This window comes from Rhineura floridana, chromosome 3 (assembly GCF_030035675.1).
Source record: "Rhineura floridana isolate rRhiFlo1 chromosome 3, rRhiFlo1.hap2, whole genome shotgun sequence".
In the NCBI taxonomy this organism is placed as follows: Eukaryota; Metazoa; Chordata; class Lepidosauria; order Squamata; family Rhineuridae; genus Rhineura; species Rhineura floridana.
This window is the reverse complement of record NC_084482.1, coordinates 129,826,004-129,842,765: the sequence shown is the minus strand read 5'-3', so window position 1 is coordinate 129,842,765 and position 16,762 is coordinate 129,826,004. Positions and strand designations below refer to the sequence as shown.

The 16,762-nt window shown below is 40.1% G+C and overlaps 1 protein-coding gene across 7 annotated transcripts in view; it reads right to left on the bottom strand.

Moving 5' to 3' along the window:
• Positions 1-16,762, bottom strand: part of DOCK3 (dedicator of cytokinesis 3) — a 463,693-nt gene that overhangs the window by 285,020 nt on the left and 161,911 nt on the right. For all 7 annotated transcript variants that reach the window (XM_061617883.1, XM_061617886.1, XM_061617884.1 and 4 more), the window contains exon 14: positions 6,452-6,577. In XM_061617883.1, coding sequence (XP_061473867.1) covers positions 6,452-6,577 — 126 coding nt within the window. The remainder of the gene's footprint in view (positions 1-6,451; positions 6,578-16,762) is intronic.

Here is a 16,762-nt window from a genome sequence, read left to right as displayed (position 1 = left end):
ACTGGCCTGATCTAGCAGGCTCTTCTTATGTTCTTATGAAGAGAAAAGGAGCAGTAAACGAAAAGCAAAGCAAAGTAAAGGAGTGAGCAACATGGCGATAAACCTGTCAACTGGGATGCCGTTGGAAAGATTGAGTGCCGTTAATTATGCCAGTTGGAAGTGGAGAATGAAAGCAGTTCTAGTCAAAGAGGATTTATATAACGTGGTGGAAAATCCCCCTCCGGCCGCTCCATCAGCAGCGTGGACGAAGAGAGACAAGAAAGCGAAAGCGTTTATTACTTTAGGGCTGTCTGATTCTCAACTGCTACACGTAAGGAATGAGCCGACAGCACATCAAATGTGGGAAACGTTAAGGGCTGCTCATGTGCAGCAAACAGCAGGGAGCCGGCTGTGTTTAGCGCGGAAATTATATCAGATGCGTTTTACAGAAGAAGTGACTATGAGTGAGCATCTTGCTGAGTTTCGTCGTCTGTTTGCTGAGTTACAGGACCATGGAGTAAATCACAGCGATCTGCAAATGGTTTATATCGTGTTATCTTCATTTAATCAAAAATGGGACAATCTGGTTACTACTATGGAAACATTACCTGATGGGACATTAAATTTGGACTTTGTTGAACAAAAGTTGCAGCAGGAATGGAACAGAAGACAGGAGAGCAAAAGGACTGAGTTTAAAGAGGCTGAAACAGCACAACAGAATTACTCAAGAAACAGGCAAGAAATCAAAACGTGTTATTTTTGTGGTTCTTGAGGACATATCCAAAGAAATTGTTTGAGCAAGAAAAGAAGAAACAGGGACTATGGATGGCAGAATCCAAGTGTAAACTTTGTCACTAAGGAGAGCAATAAAACACTTAACTCTAAATGGCTCTTAGACAGCGGAGCGTCAAATTGCCTAATTACCGAAGCAAGTCTGTTTCACACTTCAAAGACTGTTCAGGAGAAGATTTGTTTAGCCGACGGATCGACGCGTGACGTAATTGCCAGGGGAACTTTAAGGTTGAGTAATCTTAAGACTATTATTACAGATGTACTTTTAGTGCCGAAATTAAACTATAACGTGCTTTCAGTGACGAAATTAACTGAAATAGGTTATAGAGTGGTGTTTGAAAGAAAGAAATGTTTTGTGCAGAAAGGCAATGAAATATGCATGCAAGGGAGATTGCAGAATTCAATGTTTATAATACAAAGTGAGCACGCTGAACTGGAATGTGCTTGGTTAAGAGTAAATAAACAAATACACGAAAATTGCATCCATGAGTGGCATAGAAAGCTGGGACACGCCAACTTTGAAAAGATTAAAAACACACCAAAGCATAGTAGTGACTTAACGCTGAAAAGTTGTGAGCATGTAGAGGATTGTGATGCATGTTATAAAACAAAAATGACAGTGGCACCCATAAATAAGAGCGTTGAAAGCACTACCACTGAACCATATCAGCTTATTCATGTTGATTTAGCAGGACCTCTGCAGTGTTCCAAAGGAGGAGCGAGATTCTTCATGTTGATAGTGGATGATTTTTCTAGATTTAGTCACGTGTACTTATTGAAAAAGAAAAGTGAAGCAGAGGACAAATTACGCACATTCATACAGAAAACAGAGACACAACATGGGGTTGTTATTAAAAATATTAGATCAGACCAGGGGGGTGAATTCACGGGTAATGCATTGAAAGAATATCTGGAAAAGAAGGGAATAGTCCAAAGTCTCACTGCCCCCTTCTCCCCATATTCTAACGGACTGGCAGAGAGGAAAAACAGATCTCTGCAGGATTCCATGAGAGTTATGCTAGCAGATGCAGAATTAAACAACACATATTGGGGTGAATGTATTCTTTATGCTATGTATATACAAAACCGTCTAATGCATAGAATGATAGGAATGTCTCCATACGAAAAGCTGACAGGGAGAAAGCCCAGACTAACACACATTGAACGTTTTGGCGCAAAATGTTGGGTTCATGTTCCTAAACAGAAAAGACGTGGAAAAATAGCTCCAAGGGCTCAAGAAGGCCGTGTTTTGGGGTTTCAGAATGCATTCTATAGAATCTGGGTTCCTGAAGTGCAACAAGTGGTACTTAGTAGAAGTATCAAAGTAATTGATCATACATGGAAACAAAGTCAAACAGTTGATCTGGAAGACACACACAGACAGAGTGCAGCAGATGTACCACAAATACCTTTAAGAGATGCTTTAACAGATTTAATTAGAGGTGGCAAGTGCAACATTAAGAGAATTAGAAGTGAGGACATGGGAATGCAGGATACAGAAGTGCCAGGAACAAGTGCTAGCACAAGTGCAGGAGCAATAAAAGATAAGAGTGAAGAAATGGAAACAGATAGTTTGAGACGTTCAGAAAGAGCAAACAAAGGAAAACCGCCACATAGGTTCACATTTAGTGTAACACAACACAAGGAAAATGAGACAGATGAATATCCTACAGAATGGAAAAAAGAAGGGCCTATAGATACTGAAACAATGGATTTAATGTGGAAATGCTGTATGGAAGAATGAAATGTAAATTAATTCTGAGAAAAATGTTGTCAAATAAAATCCAACAAAAATGTATATTGTATGAATAAAGGAGAACAAGGAAAAAGAGACTGTATCAAAGTGATGGAAAACAAAATGATATGTAAAATTGTTTACTGAAATGAATTGAATTTGTATTATATTGTAAATGTAAAATAAGATAATGGTTATTTGTGCTTTCTGTGAGCAACAGGTAGTTGGCCTATTATGCCTTCTGTGTTTCTCACAGAAAGAGATTCTGCAATAAAGGGGTTAAAAAGTACTGGAGCTTGTACCTGGACTGTCAAGGCCAGCAGATGGTTGGCAAGGGCAACCGCTCAGATAAGAGGCATAACTCACGGACAGTTCAGTGTGGGGGATTGTGTATGGAAGGAGAACTGTGTCTAACAAACCTTAATGTCAGTAAAGACTCTTAAAAGTACTTTGCCTAGCCTGGATCATTTCTAACCGATCTGCATTGGCACCTCTTTATGGATCACACACACATGCACTGCCAACAAGCACGCCCCACATTATCATTCAGTTCAATGCCAAAATTCTTAAATTAATAAAAATCAGCCAGGCATTTTTTAAACCTTTAAACTGCAGAAGATGAAGGTCAGAGTATGGGGCAAGGTCAGTATTAGGATTATAGGTCCTCTGTGAGCATGGTTGATTTTTAATGAATTTCAACAGATTATATCTCTGACAGAAAAAAGTCCAAAAGGGATCTGGGGTTTTTCTCTCTCTCTTTAGACTTTGAACTCTTGATTCTTTCTGACTGTTTTGTGTATCGCCATGAAAATTGAGAGGGTTGTTAAGCAAGCGTTTCTGAGTTCAGGACTATAAGTTTTGTAAGGTTTTGTTTTGAAATGAGCTTATGGGAAGCATCAGAATGGCATGGGGGATATTTTCAATTTAACATTGTGAAATGTGAAAAATCCATGCTAGCTATAGTATACAGCCACTCTTGCAGCTATATAATTATCTAGCGGGATAATCTCTGATTGGTACAAGATTTTGAGCCACAGCCCACCTGGGCTTAATTGGGTCAAAGTTCCAACATCAAACTCTTCTAGCATCTCTTCTGAGAAACAAAATTTGTTATTTTTTCCTATAGAAAGGGCAAGACAACATCCATCTTAGGGAACTGCTGTCCCTCACATTATCCAATATTGAGATGCAGGTATATTAATACTAGCCTAGAAAGTTGTAAACATTTAGGGTTAGCTCAGCATGCCACCTCAAATGCACAGCTAGTATTGAGCCATCATAATTACCCTTTACCCATTTATTTTCCTTCCAGAATTGCTGGATGGATGTCTTTATCTTTGTTGTTTACCTACTCCCACAGTTACTCAGATACACCACATACCTAGATAAGCTACTTATGTATGAGGAGTGGGAGGTTGAAAGAAGGCTTAATATCACAGAAACCAGGGGCTATACACTTGCCCTTGCAATGTACCTTCCTAAGTTACCCATTCCAGGAGTACTCCTGCCTTGGGAAAGAACAGTCTTTAGGGGCTGGACAGCTACATGTCTCTGTGTATGGCTCTGAAACTTAGTTTTAGTCAGAACCTGCCACAGACTGTATAAAAGGGGTTGTCCAACCTCTCAGTTGTGCAATTTGCAACATATACTCTTCCTGCAAAGTTGTTGATTTGTTATCTCTATTAGCCTCAAACATTCCATGAAAATATGATGTAGGAATGGGAAAATAGCAAGCAATAAATTGACAGAACACAGTAAAGCAAAAACTTACACCCAACTATCTTCATCTCTGTGCCATTAAGAAAAGGGAGAGAATGAAGGGAAAGTAAACAAAGAGCCAGGAAAATTTAGACAAGATTAAGAGAAATAAAACCCAATATCACTCACAGTTAGAAGATGATACATGCATTTTTCTTCAGACACTCAAAATAAAAGACTGAATACTTCAAATGTGGGCAAGAAAAGAAATGTTCTTTGAGGTAGATTGATCGGAAACTTGTGCTTACACACTGGATTCAAGTCAGGAATCAAAAAGGCACTTTGGTAAAGTCAAAGAGCTTGCCATTATCTAGATGGATTTTCTCTCTTTTTTTTTTTGAAAGGAAACTCCTATGACCAATCGTTAACTAGATTTGAAATACCCCCTAATTTCTAAGTTGCTTGCCATGCTATATGGGATGATGCTATTCAAGAAACAAATATCCAAAAGGACCCTTGCATGCATAGAACAAATTGTAGAGTTGTTTCGGTCCTGATCACAGTTCAGAAGGCATATCTTTTATTGTTGTTATAAACAGGCATGAGTCCAATTCACATGTAATGCTAAATAATAATTTAATATTATAAAAGCAAGCTGTAGCAAGCCTCCCCTCTCCCCTGGTGATTGAAAGTTTTGCTTCCATTTTAGATTAAAAATTAAAAGAAGTTTAGCATTATGCCCAAATCCTAAACTGTGATTTTACATAACTATGATTAGTGGGGGGGGACGGACAAAAAAGCTTTATAAATTAGGAATTAAAGTTAGCTTGTTTCCACTAGCCACAGTTAAGACTAGCCACAGTTTGCTCAAGTTTGGATGTCACAACAAGCTGGAATTAGGCTAAAATGGAAGCAAAAGTTTTCAAACTCCTCCTGACACCCATGCCAGAGGAGGAGGGGGAAGTAAGCATGTAAGCCCAAGGCTTGCTGTGCTTCATCCTCCTAACACTGAAGCATGGCTTAACTTTACATGCGAACACAGCCATACTCTGTTTTTTGTATCTGCATAGACAGGGCAGCAGCCAATGTATGTTTGTATGTTTCTGCTTCCAAAAGAGATCTCTTTGCAACCTGACACCTACATAGCAACTAGTACAGTCTCATCTGAATGTCTGCTGCCTCCGCTCTCACACTATCTTACATCTCTTACAAGATGAGAGATGGCCTAACCACCAACCAAATATATATTTTTCTCTTTCTCCCCCCTCATGCTTTTTGCTTTGTTTATCATCTCGCCACTATACTCTAATGTGATGAAGAGTTCTGAAGAACTCAAAAGCTTGCTTGTGATTTTATGACATCTTGGTTGGCCCAATAAAGGTATTGCCCTAACGTAGGTTTTTGAATATTGCTGACTTTCTTTTAAGAGGGAAGAAATGTTTTTATATGGACAAAAATATATTTTACTTTATTTTATTATATTTGCATTTGTTGGCTGCTTTGTAATACTGAGGAAAGATTGGGATAAAAATTGTTAATGACCAAACAAAGGTGCTTTTGTACTAGTTCACTGGAATGTTTAACTTTTTCTTTGAACAGCTGACCCATGTGTTAATTCCCTTAGTTTCGAAAGTAATTTGTCATGCAGCATGGGGCAGCTGCTGTTCAAGAAAACCAGGTCCGTAGCCCTGAATGATATACGCTTCCTCACAGTATTGTTTAACTCTGGCTTAAGGAAAAGTGGTCAGAGAAGAGCCTTTCACTAGTTCAAATACAATCCTTCCTAATTTTAGACCATTCTAGTACTCGGTCATGACTCTTACAAGTAATAGCTAGGAGGAAAAAGTACTGCACTAGAAGCAGAGTAGCAGTAACCAAGTCGTCAGTTTAAGACCATCTTGTTGTGTTCTAACCACTACTCCATACATTTTTGTTCATGTACTATGCCATACCTGTTACCCCTTTCCTTCTACTACAGAAGGTATGGAGCAGCACGTACAACGTATTTTACTGTATTTGAATTCTACACAAAATCTATATAGAATATTTAATTGTTAAAAAAACATTTTGAACAAATATAATTATTGTTGATTTATATACTACTAAAAATGAGCACTTTCTCACAATATACATTTAAATCACTCAAACCTATTATCAGAAAATTTTCATCCTCTTATCCTACCTTCAGTGACAATTATCAGTGTTAAAAGTACTACAAGCAAATGAGTGGAACCTTCATATACTTACCAGGCATGATGACATCTGGAAAACCTATTTTTCTGGTAACAGCCACCCCTCTGTTAAAGATCATAGGATACTCCCTTCGAATCTGCTCCATTTCTCCACGAAGAAGTTGAAGAGAAATTATAAGTCCTGCAGGGGAAAAAAGTACAATTTTCCCCCAAAAAACAATTCAATCACTACCAAATAAATAAAAAACAAAGTCTAACAGGAAACAGGTTTATGCTGAAGACAGTACAATACAGTAAAATAATGGGAAATTGAGATAAGCTCAAACTTTTCTTTCTGGAAGCCACATTGCACAGGAGCATAAAATACAGGATCTCACTCACTACAACATGTTGGAGACAGACAAAACACTGATGTCAATTAGCTTGGGACTAAAGGCTAATCCTTTCTTTCTCTGCTCAAATTAAACTTCCAAAGCCATCCAAACCCAAACTCATCAATACAAGAAGAGCAATCTGAGTACTTTTCATTAGGAAGATTGTGAACTTGACCCTAAATTAAATTTTGAGCTTGAGCAATAGTAATAAACAAAAGGGACCTTAAACAAAATGCTGCAGTGTGGAGTACTCCTCTTTAGAATTAAAACCAGCCAGCTATGTCCACTTCCAGGATGCTCCACTTGACTCCCCCTCCAGTTTTTCTTCCCTCCAAAAGGCGCTTGACATGGCCACTGAGTATGGTCAGTCCCTCAGAGCTTGGGGGGGGGATTTGCCCTGAGGTTGCTGCAAATATACTCACTTCTGCACCCGTTTTGACTGGTTCCTGAGACATTGGACCAGGCCCCATAGCTGATTTGCTATACCCCAATGCAGCTCAATTAAAATCATTACACTGGGAATAGAAGGCATATTTCCATTTTTGTGATGCCCTTTAGAGACAGACTAGATTTGCATACCAGACTGGGACATCACTACTCCCCATTTCCCTATCTTGAATAGCAATACCTGTGTCTCCTGTTATATAAAGAAAGCCCTGAATTGGCTAGACTCAGTCAGCCCATATTAATAGATTAGCTAAATAAGTTGTCTTCACAGCAAATGCTAGTTTTAACATTGATACATTAATTATGCATCGATGGCCAGACAAATTCTCATAAGGAATCTAGATTTTGATAATAAAATAGCAATTGTTTGTATTTGATATAATTCTGTTAGATGTGTAGATAATTATTTCTCTTTGGTGATAGTAGACTATGTTTAATAAAAATTGTTGCAAAAGTTGCAATGTATATTTAATCAATGTTACCTTAGCATATGGTTTATCAAAGTTTTTCATGTAGTTGGATATAGGTCTGTTCCGCACAACATTGGAAGCAGACCTTTAATATTGTGGCACCGATACTTTGGAATTCCCTCCCCTTAAATATTAGACAGGCACCATCTCTGTTATCTTTTCAGTGCCTATTAAAGACCCTCTTTCAACAAGCCTTTTAAGTAGAGACCTTATCCCAATCTGCATCTGTGCTGGAATTGCTTTTTAAGATCTTTTTAAAGCTTTTTTAAAAATGTTGTTTCATATGTTTTGTTTTAATGTTTTTAAAGATGTTTTGTTTTTATATGTTTCAAAGTCTTGTTTTTAAGATGTTTTAAAGTGTTTGTTTGCTGCCCTGGGCTCCTTCCAGGAGGAAGGGCAGGATAGAAATTTAATAAATAAATAAATAAACAGGATGCTGGACTAGATGGCCCATTGGTCTGACCCAGCAGGGCTCTTCTTAACATAGCCAAAACAACAACAACAACCCTATACTTGTTATTTTTAAACCTCTTGTAAGCCTAAGCTCATTTTAAATTTCAGCCCTCCTGACACTCTCCCCGTCACCACCCCTTAGTCTGAATACCCACTCTGAGTCAGGGGAAACCCAGAGCCCAAAAACAGTTCTGCCAGGGATTTCTAAGGACAAGAGCCAGACAGGCACTCCTCGTCCTGAAGCCCCAAGCAACCCCAAAACACTATAGTCTGTGGTCAGTGCCCAAGGTACCAGGTTCAGAGCCAAATTTCCCATCTTGCAAAGAACACACATGGGTAAATAAGAAGAAGTTTTATTGAATAAAATATAACTGCACAACTAATAGCAGTAAAACAGTTGCTTTAAACCCATACCCAAACAGAGGCTTAGGTAAAACATGTAAGAGAGTTCAGACACAAACCAAAATAATAAATCTAACTAGCCTATTCTACTTACTTTGAAGAGGTACAGTAGGGCCCCGCTTTCCGGCGTTCCACTGATGTGGCAGCTTTCAATTAGGGGAAATTCGCCGTTTTAAAGCCGATTTTGCGGTTTTTCGGCATTTTTTGGCATTTTCGCGTGACACGACCTATTATAGTCAATGGATTCCGCTTTACGGCGATTTCCACTTTACGGAGGGGGCCTGGTCCCTAACCCGCCGTATAAGCGGGGCCCTACTGTAGTTGTTGCAAGTCTCTCCACCCATCAAGATGGAACCCAGGGGAACAAAGGCTATAGGTTTCACCCCCTATACTTAAGGAAAAATCTCCAGCAACAGTCCATACTATTTTAGCCAATCAAGGGGCTTTCTACTGAGGTAATGCTTCCCAAAACTTCTCCAGTTTTCGCGCCTAACAAGCCTCATCTTCCCCCCTGATCTCAACTGTTCTCAGGCCTGCTTGACATTGGTACCAGGCTGTCATCAGATAGCAGAGATAAACAGGTGCTGCTTCTCAAGGCTCTTAATTAGCTGCAGATGAGAAACAAAACTTAACGTTTTCCACTCAGAGGCCCATCTCTACCCAAGATGAAATCCCCTCAATTCCCTGCATCAGAGCCATGTTACATTAAACCATTCTGAACCATGCTACAATTTCATGACACTCCCTACAAGCTGTGGCTACTCATTTATACCAGTTCTTGAGTTTGGCTCTCCTTCTATTTCCTATGCATGTCTCTTAAATCTAAACTCATCAGAGAGCTCCTTATATGCAGGCAACCCAGTTTCTTCAGATGCCTTCAGTATCTAACTTTTAAGAAACTCCTTTCCTTCCTTTGCAAGCAATTCTACCCACTGAAGCACAACCAAACTTGTTGAAATCAGCTTTTCTAAAGTCCAGGTTGCATGTTCTCTTTCCTCAGTATCACAAAGCCTAAGATGGCATATTCATTTCCACAGAAGAGCCCCACTACTTTCATCTCATCATGTTCTTCTTCCCCAAGGGTGAGTATCAGATTTAGGATTGCTGATCCTCTGGTCAATTCTTCCACCTTCTGGAAAATGAAATTGTCAGCAAGGCAAATCAAGAATTTATTGGATCTTTCATTCTAAGCAGAGTTTGACTTCCAACAGATTATCAGGACGATCTCCCATTTCTAATATGTCTCTTTTCTTTGAAAATTTGACAATCTGATCTAGGAAGGTGTCATCCAAGTCTTCTGCCTGGCTTGGAGGTCTGTAGCAGACTCCCACAATTATGCTATTTTTATTTCCCTCTCCCTTTATGTGTGGATTTTCTCACATGTGTTTACTAATGTCTTCCTGGTTTGGTGTATTTCTTTTGAATTATTTATATACTTCAGTTCCTACATTCCAATGAGTTTTATCCTGACAGGTTTCAGTAATGCTTATTCAATCATATTTACCTTCCTATATTAAGATTTCCCATACTCTGTGCATTGGTATTGACAAATTGTATATCATGGATTGCACACCCTGACCAAGTCCTTACTATTTTCTCTTGCATGTTAGTAATCAAACTGGCTTCACTCTCATTCCTTTCCTCAGTGCATAGTGCCATGCTGTCTTCTAGGATTTCATTGCCCTTTCCCACAGCACTTAGTCTAAAGGTCTCTTGATCAGGTCCGTAATGTTCTTCCCAGTCCTTGTGAAGTACAACCCTTCTCTCACCAGATGACCTTCATCACAAAAGTGTAGACCATGATTCAAGAAACTAAATGTTTCCCAACAACACTATCTATGTAGCCAGTGATTCACTTCTAGCATTCTTCTTCTTCCTATGCCATGTCCTTGCACTGGAAAGAATGAGAAACCCAAATGTCCCAAGTTATTTCACCTTCCTACCATAGTCTGATTGTCACCTAGAATACATTCAAAACTGTTTCTGACAGTATCTTTGTTTCTACATAGAAAAGCAGTAAAGGATAATGGTTAGTAGGCTTGATGAGTCTTGGCAATCTTGCTGTCATATTCTGGATGTGTATACCTGGAAGACAACACACCTCATATGTAAGCCTGTCAGCATACCACACTGCTGCCTCCATCCTTCCCTGCAGCTGCAGGATTCCTTTTATCCACAGAAGTTCCTGAGCCCTCTTTCATGCTCTCTGGAGCTAAAAGTTAGCTATTCTTTTTTCAGTGATGTGGAATCATTGCCTGTGGGGAGGCCATGCAATCAACTGCATAGCTCCAAAGACACCAAATGTTTTCCGATTATCTTGCTCCTGTGTGTAATATTCACCCAAGTGCCCTCCTCCAGTGTTTAGTTTTCTTCCATTTCTTAGAAAGTGTTCCTTCCTGTTGTCCTCCCATAAGTGCTTCCTGTGTTCAGTCCATAAATTGTTTGTGTTCTCCGATAAGCCAAAATGTGGACAGGCCTGAAGTCCTTCTACCTTCTCTACCAGTAGGGGCATCAGTTCACACTTGCTGCATGTCTTGTATACCTTTAGACAGGTAAACAAACATAGCACAGATCTTGCAGGTCACTACAGCAATTCTCTTGCCAGCCATGTTCTCTAGTTGGTGATGTGGCCTTCTGGATGCCCCCTCAAACTCCCACTAAGCTCCCTTTGTGTTGCTCATGTATGCTCACTCTGCATCACAAGCTCTCTGGGACTAGACGGCTACTTGCAGCTCCTGGCTATGCCTCAGTGATTCGCTGGAAGCAGAAGCCCTGCCTACCATGACCATGTGATCTTTTAATATGAAAGTGTGGCTTATAAACTTTTAAATAGAAAAATAAATGTAGCAGAGCACATGAGAGCAGCTAAAAACAACTAACAACCAACAGGCAAACAGTCATATCCCAAAACAGTTCAAAACAACCAAGCTTTAAGCAAAAAGCCATAAACTCATCCCCTCTTTTCCTCTTCTACTACTTCCATTTTGTTCACTCTAGACTGCAAGCTTTCTGAGACTAGGAGAACTTATAGAGCAGTGTGGCTCATATTGGCAGAGGTGTTAATCAAAGTGTTTTCTCCACAATATTTTTTAATTAGGATTGATTTGACAGGACAAACACTAGTTTCATCTACATGTTTGTATAATTCTGAAGTTTGCATTCATATGGTGCCACTTTTAGATTTTTTAAAAAGCTTTCATGGAACATCGTGGCAACCACCATGTACAGAATTTCAGAACAGAATGTAACAATCCATCAAAATGACAAAATAAAAGTTTAAAAAGACAATAAGGTAAAGTATGCCAATATAATTTGTCTGGTTTTCATATAATATGTCTTGTGTTCATCAGCAGAGAAGCAATTAATTATTTAGTCTCTGCAGAACATCAGATTTTCCTTCACTTGCTCATTATGCCTTTCAGCCTGCTGCCATTATTTTCTAACAGCTTAATTTCCATAAAGCTATTCTTAATTCCCTTTATTGCAATACAGACTTCTGCAAATATGACCAAGTATCTAATATAAGCAACTACAATGAAAAGAATGCTGTTTTAAATCTGCTAAAACTGTGTTTTATTTTGAACTTCATTCTGAATATTTTTTTTGTTCCAAGAATAACTGCTAGCAGTATTTGAAAAGCAGCAGCAATGATAACTATAAAATAGATATGCCTTGTACATATTTACTGGGGGGTTAGAAAAAACAAACGAATTTCATCAGAGAACATATCTCTAATTGGCTATTAACACAAATAGAGGAAAGGGGCAATTCTCTCAAAAAAAAATCCCTTTACTGCTTATATGCGCCCAATAAGACCATATATCTTATAAGGGACTTTTTTTAAAATTGTTGACTACTTGTGCACTGAACTAGGTTTCACAACATTGATCTGCAAGTGAAAAGCTAGTGGTCTCCTCTGCAGCAGTCAGGTAGATTTTGTAATCTAAGCCTGTATACTGAATTTTCTTTCCATGGACAAAATGAATTTTATGGCATCTAAAGATCAACATGTTCCTCTGGCTGTAGAATGCTGGTTTTATGATCCAAACTGATCAAAATAAGGGAGTCTAACTAAATGAAACACCAGTTCAAATTTTACATCTCCTGCTTACTACTACTCCCCAAGGATGAGGAGCCTGTGGCCCTCTGAATGTTGTTGGGCAACAAAGCCAGCACCCCTGACCATTAGTCATGCTGGCTGGGGCTGATGGGAATTCAACAACCAGTGGAAGACTGCAGGTTCCCCGTTCCTGAAGTATCAGAAACATCATTGGCATGTTGCCAATGATGCATTCTTTATTTCTATTCATTCTTTACCTAAGTTCAAACGGATACAATGTGTTTGTACAAATTAAGAAATTATTATTATTATTATTATAAATAATAATAATAATAATAATAATAATAATAATAATAATAATAATAATAATAATTTCTTAAATTTGTATTCCATCCTTCCTCCCAGAGGAGCCCAGAGTGGTAAAGAAAACATGAAGACAGTCTAAAACAACTTAAAAACAGTCTTTAAAATATATTAAAATAAAACTTCTTTAAAAACATCTTAAAACAAAACATCTTTAAAAACATCTTTTAAAAAATGCTTTAAAAACATCTCTTAAAAAACACTTTAAAAACATCTTAAAAAGCAATTCAACACAAATGCAGACTGGGATAAAGTCTCTAATTAAAAGGCTTGTTGAAAGAGGAAGGTCTTGAGCAGGCACCCAAAACATAACATAGATGTTGCCCGTCTAATATTTAAGGGGAGGGAATTCCAAAGAGTAGCTGTCACAACACTAAAGGTCCACTTCCTATGTTGTGTGAAATGGACCCCTGAAAAGATGGTATCTGCAGGAGGCCCTCACCTACAGAGTGCAGTGATCAACTGGATATATAAGAGGTAAGACAATCTTTCAGGTTAGTTCCAAGCTGTATAGGGCTTTGTATAGAACCTTGAAGTTGGCCCGGTAGCTAATTTCATCCGGTGCAATTCTTTCAGCAGTTGGGTGACATGTTGCTAATACTAGGCCCCAGTGAGCAGTCGTGCCACTGCATTTTGCACCAGCTGCAGCTTCTGGACCAACCTCAAGGGCAGCCCCACATAGAGCGCATTACAGTAATCCAGTCTAGAGGTTACCAGTGCATGGACAACAGTGGTCAGGCTATCCAAGTCCAGAAGTGGCCGCAGCTGTCTTACCTGCCGAAACTGGTAAAAGGCACTCCTAGCCACTGAAGTCACCCGGGCTTCTAGTGACAAGGATGGATCCAGGAGCACCCCCAGACTATGAACCTGCTCTTTCAGAGTGAGTACAACCCCATCCAAAGCAGGCAATTGACCAATTATCCGAACTCAGGAACCACAGTACCTCCATCTTCCTAGGATTCAAAGTCAGGTTATTGGCCCTCATCCAGCCCACCACTGTCCAGGCACCCAGTCTCTACCAATTCATATTGTTACAGAGAAACAGAGCTGAGTATCATCAGCATACTGCTGACACCTCGTCCCAAATCTCCTGATGACCGCTCCCAAGGGCTTCCTATATATGTTAAACAGTGTGGGGGACAAGATGGTACCCTGAGGCACCCCATAGCACAACTGCCAGGGGGCAAAACCACAATCACCCAATGCTATTCTCTGAAAACAGCCCCAGAGGTAGGAGCAGAGCCATGGTAAAACAGCACCTCCAATACCCATCTCACTAAGTCAGCTCAGAACGTTACCATGGTCAATAGTATCAAAAGCCACTAAGAGATCAAGTAAGAATAACAGGATCGCACTTCCCCTGTCCTTCTCCCAATAAAGGTCATCCACCAGGGCAACCAAGGGCAACTCAGTCCCATAACCAGGCCTGAATGCAGATTGGAATGAAGACAGTCTGTTTCATCCAAGAGTACTTGCAATTGCTGTGCCACAACCCTCTTGATCACCTTCCCTAAAAGCAAGTATTTGTCACCGGGCGGTAGTTGTCACAAACCAATAGGTCCAGGGTGGCCTTTTTCAGGAGTGGTTGGATCATTGTCTCTTTCAGGGCGGTAGGACTACTTCCTCCCATAAAGGCACCTTGACCACACCCTGGATCCACTCAGTCACACCCCCTCAGCAAGCTTTAATAAGCCAAGAAGGGCAAGGGTCAAGAGGACATATTGCTGGTCGAATTATTTATTTATTTATTGTTTTTATATACCGCCCCATAGCCAAAGCTCTCTGGGTGGTTTACAGTAACTAAAAACATTAAAAACAAACATACAAATTTAAAACACATCTTCTAAAAACAATTTAAAACACAATTTAAAACAATTTAAAAACACATGCTAAAATGCCTGGGAGAAGAGGAAAGTCTTGACCTGGCGCCGAAAAGATAACAGTGATGGTGCCAGGCACACCTCATCAGGGAGATCATTCCATAATTTGGGGGACACCACTGAGAAGGCCCTCTCCCTTGTTGCCACCCTCCAAGCTTCCCAACCATTATCACAAGCACCTTGTCCACATCTCCAGGTAGCATCAACTGAAACTGATCCAAAGAAGCTGTGGTAAGAACATAAACATAAGAACATAAGAAGAGCCTGCTGGATCAGGCCAGTGGCCCATCTAGTCCAGCATCCTGTTCTCACAGTGGCCAACCAGGTGCCTGGGGGAAGCCCGCAAGCAGGACCCGAGTGCAAGAACACTCTCCCCTCCTGAGGCTTCCGGCAACTGGTTTTCAGAAGCATGCTGCCTCTGACTAGGGTGGCAGAGCACAGCCATCATGGCTAGTAGCCATTGATAGCCCTGTCCTCCATGAATTTGTCTAATCTTCTTTTAAAGCCATCCAAGCTGGTGGCCATTACTGCTTCTTGTGGGAGCAAATTCCATAGTTTAACTATGCGCTGAGTAAAGAAGTACTTCCTTTTGTCTGTCCTGAATCTTCCAACATTCAGCTTCTTTGAATGTCCACGAGTTCTAGTATTACGAGAGAGGGAGAAGAACCTTTCTCTATCCACCCTCTCAATGCCATGCATAATTTTATACACTTCTATCATGTCTCCTCTGACCCGCCTTTTCTCTAAACTAAAAAGCCCCAAATGCTGCAACCTTTCCTCGTAAGGGAGTCGCTCCATCCCCTTGATCATTCTGGTTGCCCTCTTCTGAACCTTTTCCAACTCTAGAATATCCTTTTTGAGATGAGGCGACCAGAACTGCACACAGTATTCCAAATGCGGCCGCACCATAGATTTATACAACGGCATTATGATATCGGCTGTTTTATTTTCAATACCTTTCCTAATTATGGCTAGCATGGAATTTGCCTTTTTCACAGCTGCCGCACACTGGGTCGACATTTTCATCGTGCTGTCCACTACAACCCCGACCGAGGTCTCTCTCCTGGTCGGTCACTGCCAGTTCAGACCCCATGAGCGTATATGTGAAATTAAGATTTTTTGCTCCAATATGCATAATTTTACACTTGTTTATATTGAATTGCATTTGCCATTTTTCCGCCCTTTCACTCAGTTTGGAGAGGTCTTTTTGGAGCTCTTCGCAATCCCTTTTTGTTTTAACAACCCTGAACAATTTAGTGTCGTCAGCAAACTTGGCCACTTCACTGCTCACTCCTAATTCTAGGTCATTAATGAACAAGTTGAAAAGTACAGGTCCCAATACCGATCCCTGAGGGACTCCACTTTCTACAGCCCTCCATTGGGAGAACTGTCCGTTTATTCCTACTCTCTGCTTTCTGCTTCTTAACCAATTCCTTATCCACAAGAGGACCTCTCCTCTTATTCCATGACTGCTAAGCTTCCTCAGAAGCCTTTGGTGAGGTACCTTGTCAAACGCTTTTTGAAAGTCTAAGTACACTATGTCCACTGGATCACCTCTATCTATATGCTTGTTGACACTCTCAAAGAATTCTAATAGGTTACTGAGACAGGACTTTCCCTTGCAGAAGCCATGCTGGCTCTGCTTCAGCAAGGCTTGTTCTTCTATGTGCTTAGTTAATCTAGCTTTAATAATACCTTCTACCAGTTTTCCAGGGACAGAAGTTAAGCTAACTGGCCTGTAATTTCCGGGATCCCCTCTGGATCCCTTTTTGAAGATTGGCGTTACATTTGCCACTTTCCAGTCCTCAGGCACGGAGGAGGACCTGAGGGACAAGTTACATATTTTAGTTAGCAGATCAGCAATTTCACCTTTGAGATCTTTGAGAACTCTCGGGTGGATGCCATCCGGGACCGGTG